Genomic DNA, 9,876 nt, shown 5'->3' with positions numbered 1-9,876 from the left:
TGTACCCCAATGTTCATAGCGGCACTTTCTACAATAGTCAAATCGTGGAAAGAGCCTAAATGTCCATCACCTGATGAATGGATCAAGAAGATGTGGTTTATCTATACAATGGAGTACGATATGGCAATGAGGAAGAATGAAATCTGGCCATTTGTAGCAAAGTGGATGGACCTCGAGGGTGTTATGCTAAGCGAAATAAGTCAGGCAGAGAAGGAAAGATACCATATGTTTGCATTCATAGGTCCAACAGGAGAGAGACCTTGGCAGGGGACCATGGGGAGAGGAGGGGGGAAAGAGAGCTGGGGAGAGTGAGGGACACAGATTAAGAGAGACTATTGAATACTGAAAATGAACCATGGACTGAAGGGGGAGGGGGCAGGAGGGAGGGGGTGATGGTCATGGTGGGGGGCACTTGTGGGGAGAAGCACTGGGTGTTATATGGAAACCAATTTGACAATAAACTATTAAAGAAAAAAAAGAGGTGGTGATCAAAGTATTTTCCATAGGATTCTTTCAACTTTTTTGTAAGCTTGAAAAATGTTCATCCTAAAATACTAGGGCAAAGGGAGAGTAATACAAGAGAAATCAAAGAAGGAAGAAATAGCAGAGATTGCAAAGGAAGACACGCCAGGAAGGGAGGGAGGGAGAAGAAAGAACATGAGAAAAGTATTAAACCCCAAAAGCCAGTGAGAAAAGCAATGCCAGAGGAGATAATAGTCCATGTGTAGAATCCTTCAGAAAATTCAAGTAATACTCAAACAGCCCATTGGATTTGGTCATAGGAGGAATGTGAATGGAGGGGAGTGAAGAGACACTGAAGCAGAGAGAGAGAGAAAGCTGCTGGTGAGGAAGCAGAGTGCTCAGGAACCCGGCTGGGCAGGAGGCCAGAGAGCAGGGCCCACAGCTGGAGGGGGATGTGAGAAGACAAAGGACAATACCAGCATGTGTTTACATGGACGGCAGCGAGGCAGGAGAGGACCAGGGCGTGTAGGAGGTAGAACCATGTCCCTCAAAACGATGTGCTTCAGTCCTCACCCCCCAGCACCTGTAATGTGACCTTACACCGAAATAGGACCCTTGTAGATGTAATTTAACTAAAATGAGGTTATGCTAAATTAGAGTAGGCCCTAATTCGAGGACTGGTGTCCCTAGAAGAAGAGGACTCAATAAGAGGAATTTGTACACGGACCCAGAGACAATACCATGTGGCAGTGGAGACAGACACTGGAATGATACATCTGGAAGCCAAGGAACACCCAGGATTGCCAGGAATTACCAGGAGCTGGGAAGAAAGAAGAAAGGATTCTCCCCAGAGCCGAGAGAGAGAGAGAGAGAGAGAGAGAGAGAGAGAGAGAGAGAGAGAGAGAGAAGGCAAGCGCACGCGTGCAAGAGACAGCATGGCTCTGCTGACACCTGGACTGCAGACCTCTAGCCTCCAGAGCTGTGGGAAGTGATTTCTGTTACTTGAAGCCACCAAGCTCGCAGTACTTCGGATGGCAGTGCTGGGAAATGAATACAGGAGAGATCAAGGGAAAAGAGAAAGAGGCAGTAAGGACAGGGAGACGTCCTTGACAAGGTGCCACGGAATCATCTCCAAGTGCTCGGAGGAGGGGGGGTTGGGCCTTTCATAATATCAGGGTCACCCTCTCCAGCCTAAGGAAGTATAGCGTCATTCAGGGAGGATCTAAACAATCAAGGGTTTCTCCAGAAGCTCTGGACCATGAAGAAGGCTTCAGACAGCCTTTGTCAGAGATGCTCTGTCCATTTAACTAGTGCACGACACGCAGCCTGCATACTCAAGTCACTAGTCTCCCTGTAAACATACAGGAACCAACCCACGAAACTTAAGTGCAGCGATTCTCTGCCTTCCAAAAGACGTTTGACAACAAAGATGCAAGTCTTACCAATAGGAATGGAACCAGGTGCTCAGCCAATGGGCAAAACAAAACCACCACACAGAAAGCCTAGTAATCCACATTCAGAAAGCTCCTTACCTTGAGCTGCTGCTGGAGTTCACTGTTCAACCGGGCCAGCACTGCGTTTATCTCTTTATTTTTGCGGATGGCAGTCTGAATAGCCTTCTTCTGTTTGGAAGACTGTCTATAAAAAAGTACAAACAGTTGAGTGAACTAGAAGCCAGAGGTCCAGACCCTTGTGGGTCGGAACACTCGGATTCATGGCAAGTGCTAAACGAACAAGGGGCTAATGTCACAGGGCTCCAAACATAAAACCCTATGTTCACACACAGGCAGCACGTATGCGGGCACACACCAAATGAAACAAATTTGTTGGGATGAATTATTTATACCTGAAGTCATTCCCATTTTATAACTTGAAGAAAATCTGTGAATTGGACCTTTTCAAATTTCGCATTCCATTTATTCCCAGACAATTTAATAAGTATTTCTTCCTGACAAACCGCATTAACTAGAATGCCCTTTTTGTGTAAGCATTAATGGCATTTAAAAGACCTGCAGGTGGCCCCTGTGGACAAGTCTGAAGGAAATGAATAGAAAAACATTCTCTTTAGCAAAAATCTTACATTCTCTTAGCCAGCCTGTATAACTCTCCTTCATTTCCTCATTATTAGGCATGAGTGCTTGAGTTTATTGTGAGTATGCTCACGCATGTGTGTACACCAGAGCACACATCTGTGGCACGTGAGAAAAACAGAAACGTTTAAATAACAGTATTCCCAAATGAAGTCCAGAGTAAATTCCCAGAGCAGGTGTAACGAGGTGAGCACATGCTCCACTCTGCCTACTACAGTCTCTGGCACACTGCCTGTCTTAGAACCCACCTTCTCCCTCAGAGCTGTCCACAGTTGGGATGATAAATCAATATGACTGCATAACTTACAGCCTTTTATCCCACAGCAAAAATACTGAATTCTCAGAGTTTTAAAAAACCCAGACATATTTGTAATCAGTAAGAGGTGGGGTCCAGGCCAGAGCAACTTAGCCAGAATGCACAGTGACCACTGTGGAGATCTGATCAGTATTCACTGAGAATATACACTGTGCCGCCACTCGGCTCCAAGCTGTAGAAGGCGTACTCCCTTCCCCGGCAAGTTTAAAGATGAACTTTTTCCATCCATAAATAGGCAGCGGAGAGGCCTTAAAATCTACTTTTAGAAAGATAAGGATTGGCCTTCCGGTTTCAGGACAACATGGAGTAGACACACTTCTCTCTATGCACCAAGTAAAATCTTGCACATACTATATAAAACACATAAAATTACTCCAAAAAGGGGCACCGGGGTGACTCAGTTAAGCGCCTGACTCTTGATTTCGGCTCAGGTCATGATCTCACAGTTGTGAGATTAAGCCCCACGTTGGGCTCTGTGCTGACAATGCAGAGCCGGCTTGGGATATTCCCTCTCTCCTTCTCCCCACCTCTACCCATCCCAGGCTCTCAAAATAAATAAATAAATAAACTTAAAAAAAAAAAGACTACTCCAAAAAGTGAAGAAGGCAAGCCAGCTAGGGAACTTAGTACCCAGGGAAACACACAGCAGTGAACTCCCTGAGTTTTCTTCTTTGCTTCATATATCCCAGACTAGATAGTGGAAAAGTCCGTAATCTATAAATGCTAATAAGGACATAAAAAAGCACCTTCTCCCAAGCCCAAACCTTGCTCTCTCTAGCCAAATGACTTCAAACGGGGACAGCCTAGCAAGACATAAATTAGGCACAGTATCTCTCCTGAAGATAGTTGCAAAATCTTTTAACAAAACATGAGCAAACTGAATTTAGCAATATACTTAAATACTATACACCATGACCAACACTGCTTTATTCCAGAGATGCAAGACTGATTCAATATTCAAAAGTCAATCAGTGTAATCCACCATCGTAACAGTTGAAAGAAAAAATTCACATGATTTTATCAACTGACATAGAAAAAGCACTGGTTAAAACTCAATACCCATTTCATGATAAAAACTCTCAGAAAACTATGAATAGAGGCCAACTTGCTCAACTTGATAAAGAATTCCTCAGCTAACATCATACAGAATGAAAAGCTGAATGCTTTCCCCCTAAGATGAGGAACAAAGCAAGGATTTCTACTCTATTATTTTCAACACAGTGCTAGAAGTCCTAGCCAGTACAGTAATACTAAAAAAGAAATAAAAGGCACACATATTAGAAAGAATGAAACTGTTCCTATCCACTGATGACATGACTTATATAGGAAACTCCAAGGAATCTATAAAAAAAATTCTCAGAACTAATAAATTATTTCAGCAAGAACAGAAGTGAGTTTGGAGGATAGAAGATTAACATACAAAAATCAATAGAACTTTGATAAACTAACAATGAACACTTGGGGGAAAAAACTCAAAAATACAGTATCAAAGATTCAAACTGAAATTCTTAGATATATCAAAACATATATAAGATTTACATGCTGAAAATTATGCAACACTAATGAAAAAATAAGATCAAAATTAATAGAGAAATATTTATCATGTTTATGGATTGGATGACTCAACATAGTAAAGATGTCAACTTTCCCCAGGTTGGTACAAAGGTTTATTAACATAATTCCTATCAAAATCTCAGCAAGATTTTTGCAGATCAAGACAAAATTGGGGCATCTGGGTGGCTCAGTTGGTTAAGCGTCCAACTTTGGCTCAGGTCATGATTTCATGGTTCATGGGTTTGAGCCCTGTGTCAGGCTCAGTGCTGACAGCTAGCTCAGAGCCTGGAGCCTGTCTTTGGATTCTGTATCTCCCGCTCACTCTGACCTTCTCCTGTTCTCTCTCTCTCTCTCTCTCTCTCTCTCTCTCTCTCTCTCTCTCTCTCTCAAAAATAAGTAAAACATTTAAAAAAGACAAAATGACTCTAAAATTTATATGAAAGGTCAGAGGATTCAGAATAGCTAAAATAATTTTGAAAAATCATAATAAAGTGGGAGAAATAGACATTTTATTATGGAGCTATAGTAATCAAGTAAACAAGTAATGAAGATAGGAATCAGGACTGTGTGGCATCAGTAGAGGGAAAGACACACAGATCAATGGAACAGAATAGAGAACCCAGAAAGAGACTCACAATGGTACAGACAACTTAGTTTTGACAGACGTGCAAATTCAAGTCAATGGAGCAAGCCTAGCCTTTTCAACCAACAATGCTGAAGCAATTCAACATCCACAAGCTTAAAAAAAGGAAAAGAATGCTGACCTAATGGATCCAGCAACTTAAATATAAAGTGTAAAATTTTTAAACTTTTAGAAGAAAACATAAGAGAAAATCTTTAAGACCTAGGGTTGGTGAAGTATTTTAGATGTGACAACCAAAGCACAATCCATACAAGTAAAAAAAAAATTCAGTAAGTTGGACTTCTTTGAAATTTTAAAAACTTTCTCACTATGAAAGACTGTTAAGAGGATGAAATGACAAGCTACAGACTGAAAGAAAATATATTCAGAGCACATATCTGACAATTTATATGTATTTAAAATATATAAAGAACTCTCGAATCTCAGCAAAAGAACAATTCAATTAGAAAATGGGCAAAGAACATCAAGAGACATGTTACCAAAGAGGATATGTGATGGCAGATACACACATGAAAGGACGCTCAACATCACTAGCCATTAGGGAAATGCAAATTAAGACCACAGTAGGATAAAACTACACATCTATTTGAACAGCTGAAGTAAAAAAAACAGCGACAATACCAAATGCTGGTGAGGACGTGTACAAACTGCACGTGCCACACATTGCTGGTGGAAATGGAAAATGGGAGAGCCATTTTGGAAAACAGCTTGGCAGTTTCTTTAAAAATTAAACATACACTCAGCACACAATCCAGCAGTCACACCCTTGGACATTTGTGCCAGAGAAATGAAAATTTATGTACACATGAGAACCCATACACAAGGTGCTCATAGTAGCTTTATTTACAATTCTAAACTAAACACAACAAAAATGTCAACAGGCAAATGGCTCAACAGACTGGTACACGCATAGCACAGAATACAGCCTAGCAGTGTTGATTGAGATACATAACTTGGACGTCAATGGACTGTGCCGCGTGAAAAAAAGCCAAACTCAGAAGGTCACGTGCTTTGTGACTCTATTTATATAATATTCACAAAACGACAAAATTATAGGTATGGGAAATACATCAATCGTTGCCAGGGGAAAGGAATGGTGAGGAAGAGGGAGTAGGTCTGACTTCTGTACCCTGATTACAGTGGTGGTTCCAAGACTCGACACATGTGATTAAACGACATAGAATAACACATACAATGGTCTGATGTCGTGTCCTGGTTTTGATATTGTACTACAGTTAGGTAAAATGTCATCCATTAGGAGAAACTAGCTGAAAGACACACAGGATTGGGGCACCTGAGTGGTTCAGTCAGTTAAGCATCTAAGTTTGGCTCAGGTCATGATCTTGTGGTTTGTGAATTTGAGCCTCGCGTTGGGCTTGCTGCTGTCAGTGCAGAGCCTACTTAGGATCCTCTGTCCCCCCTCTCTGCCCCTCACCTATTTGTGCTCACACTCTTGCTCGCTCGCGCATGCGTTCTCTCTCTCTCTCTCAAAAATAAAATGCAACATTAAAAAAGAAGAATTTTTTTAAAAAAGATACACAGGACAGCTCTGTATGGTGTTTGTAATTTCTTGTGAATCTATAATTCTTTCAAAATAAAAAGTTTAAAAAAAAAGATGTTGATCAGAACATGATGTCCCTCCCTAAACTACTATACACTATGTGTGCCCAGTTCCTAGCAGTTTCCTCCTTTGAGAACTGTCTCCATCTCCTCCCACCTCCTCCACTGGGATGGGCTCCTGGCAGGCAGTTGTAGTTTCTTAAGAAAACCTTCACCTCTATTTTGACCCCGAGTGGATGCTGGCCCACGCTGAGCTGACCAGTTCTCCCTCTGAAGGATTTGGGTTATGGCTAATAGTTCAGTTCAGCCTAGCCCAGCACAGTGACAAAGTCATCTCAGGAGCTGAAGGTGCTTCAGAAGTCTTCATAGATAAAAATATCAACAACACCCTAAGAAAATTGAAGGAATCAGAAGACACTCCAAAGGGTTTGCAATCTTCTCTTCCAATCCACTCTTGCCACGGATTTCCATGAGTCACCCCTACATCCTTATAATAAAGAGTATTGTTTTGCTACCTCAAGTTGCTTTTTATCATTTGCTACAAAGGAGCCCTAAATAACACAAGATAGGATCAAGCCCAGAGTATCTTTGAAGGAGTCAGTAAAGCATTTAACTTGCCTCATCCTCTTATGAGTTGCTTCTGGAGTTTGTCTCTATAGTTTCTTCTAATATTTTCACTCACTCTTCCAGGCTGGGCTCTAACTGGCTTGGATTCCAAGGAGGAAAATGGAAGGAGTAACAGTTAAGTAGACATTTATTTTGTCTGGTTCTACTGTGTGCTATCTATCAACTGAGAACTACAGCACTCTGAGGCATGCAAGGTTTTGTGGCTGACCATCCTCCAAAACCTATTCCTGTGCCCTCTTGTTTGCAGTAGCCAGCCTATCACCCACAGCTGAATGAGGTACATGGCCATCCACCCAGAAACTCCATTTTCCTGTCTCCCCTGCAGGGACGTAAGGCCATATGACTAAATCTGGGCAAAAGGGATCAGAGAGAAGTGATGTGCACCACTTCTGAGTCATACCCTTTCTGTTTCCTCTCCATTTTTCCTCTCCCCTCTCTGGGGCCCAGAAGATGAACATGCTAGTGAGCCATCTGCAACCAAGGAATAAAGGCAACCTCCATGGGGATCTAGAATAAGAATACAGGAAGGCACCTGGGTTGCTGGGCAGAGCTGCTCCACGCATCAGGGCTACTCACCATTTCAGACTTTTACACATGAAAGAAGTCAATTTCCACATTATTTGAGTGGCTGTTACCTGGCTTTCATTCAAGTAGGTGAATCAATATTCAAAAATATAAACTAGGGTTGCTTGATGAGAAAAATCTTAGCCTTCAACCTGAGCCCTGATTTCTTCCAAGGAATTATGAGTACAGCATCTAAGAAATGAAGTTGTATTGCCTTTTCTCCAGTTGGAAATGGTAGGTTTTCATTAGGGATGGCACTCATCAAGGCCACAGACATCCCAGTGCTGCCAAATATGAAGCAGGAAGGACAGCAGCATACCCCCCACACACACAGAGAACAGCACACGGGCAGGCCAACGGTGCCGTACACGGGCTGCTGGGTGTGGCTGGGGTGGTTCAGGACACTTCGGGTGCTACAGAGAAGAGCAGACGCCATGGAGGGTCGCACAATTTCGGTCACGGTACCATTACACAACATCTCCTCTCTCCAAACTGTTCAAACAATTCTGTTTTCCCAAAGTTCATCTTTACTGGATATGTGGTATGTGAGGGGAAAACCAAGTAAACCCAAGTATTTCTTTTTAAAACACCCACTTTTGTCCTTAGGAGCAGCTCATGACTGATGACCCAACCCAGGAGGTGTTTATTAGTTATAACCTGGACCCAGCAGCTTGCTTGCAGAGAACAGTTTATTTTTCCTTTGCCCTAAATGGAGTAGACAATGATGTATCTGAAGGAGAATTTGTTTCTTACAATAGGTCAGTTCTGATGTTCACCTCCCAAAGAGCTGATGATCATTTTCCAACTAGTCTTTTTTTTTTTTTAGCCTTTCTTAACCAGGGTTCTGTAAGACAATTAAGAAAATGACTCGTGCCTCTTTTCTCATTTTCCCCCCAAACAATACATAGTAAAGACCACTCCAGATACACAAGAGAGGTTAACTTCCTACAGCCAATGGATATTTAAGGCATCAGAATTTAATTCTTTTCCAAACTCTGGGTGAGAAAGAACTATACATCATGTTTCTGGCTGTCTCTCTCTCCAGGGCTTAAAAAATTATGAATGCTGGGGCACCTGGGTGGCTCAGTCGGTTAAGTGCCTGACTCCTGAGTTTTGGCTCAGCTCATGATCTTATGGTTTGTGAGTGCAAGCCCCGTGTTGGGCTCTGGGTGGACAGTGTAGAGCCTGCTTGGGACTCTCTCTTTCTCTCTCTGTGTGCCCCTCCTCTGCTCGCTCCATCTCTCTCAAAATAAATAAACTTAAAAATTTTTTTAATAAAAATAAAATAAATTATGAACACTAAGTTGCTTCATATCACTCCAAAAGGAACTGGTCTGGGAACTAAAACAAGCTGTATGAAGTTCATCCCTGCCATTTACAACATTATTGGTGTTGCTTGTGGCCGCTAGCCTCTCTCAGCCTGACACCATGTGGTCACCTAACTAGTGAGAGAGTACCACACTGAGGACAGTAGATAAACAGGTAGATAAAAGAAAGGATCTCCTTTCAACAAATGGTGCAGGAACAACTGGATATCCACATGCAAAAGAATGAAGCTAAGCCCCTTCCTCACACTATACACAAACATGAACCCAAAATTGACCATGGATTTTGATGTAAGAGCTAAAACTATAAAATCCATAGAAGCAGTAGCAGAAAAAAAAATCTTTATGAACTTAGGTTAGGCACTAGCTATGACACTAAAAGCACAAGTAACAAAAGAAAAAAAAGATAAATTGGACTTCATCAATATTAAAAACTTCTGCGCTGCAAAGGACTCCATGAAGAGAGTGGAAAGGCAACCCACAGAATGGGAGAGAATACTTGCAGATCATGAATCTGACAAGGGACTTGTATCCGGAATAGGTCAATAGCCCATGACTCAAAAAAAAAAAAAAAATCCAAGCAGAAGAGGGCAAAGGATCTGAGGAGCCATTTTGCAAAAGAAAATATACAAACAGCCAATAAATCTATGAAAAGATGATCAACTTCAGTAGTCAAGAGGGAAATGCAAATCAAAAGCACAGTGAAGAAATGGGCAGAAGATCTGAACAGACACT

At 41.8% G+C, this 9,876-nt stretch overlaps 1 protein-coding gene across 1 annotated transcript in view; it reads right to left on the bottom strand.

Moving 5' to 3' along the window:
• REPS2 (RALBP1 associated Eps domain containing 2) overlaps positions 1 to 9,876 on the bottom strand; it is a 239,499-nt gene that overhangs the window by 23,600 nt on the left and 206,023 nt on the right. Inside the window, exon 18 of the mRNA XM_029929616.1 lies at positions 1,995 to 2,100. Coding sequence (XP_029785476.1) covers positions 1,995 to 2,100 — 106 coding nt within the window. The remainder of the gene's footprint in view (positions 1 to 1,994; positions 2,101 to 9,876) is intronic.

The sequence above is a fragment of the Suricata suricatta genome, chromosome X (genome assembly GCF_006229205.1).
Source record: "Suricata suricatta isolate VVHF042 chromosome X, meerkat_22Aug2017_6uvM2_HiC, whole genome shotgun sequence".
NCBI lineage: Eukaryota > Metazoa > Chordata > Mammalia > Carnivora > Herpestidae > Suricata > Suricata suricatta.
This window is presented reverse-complemented; position numbering and strand designations above follow the sequence as displayed.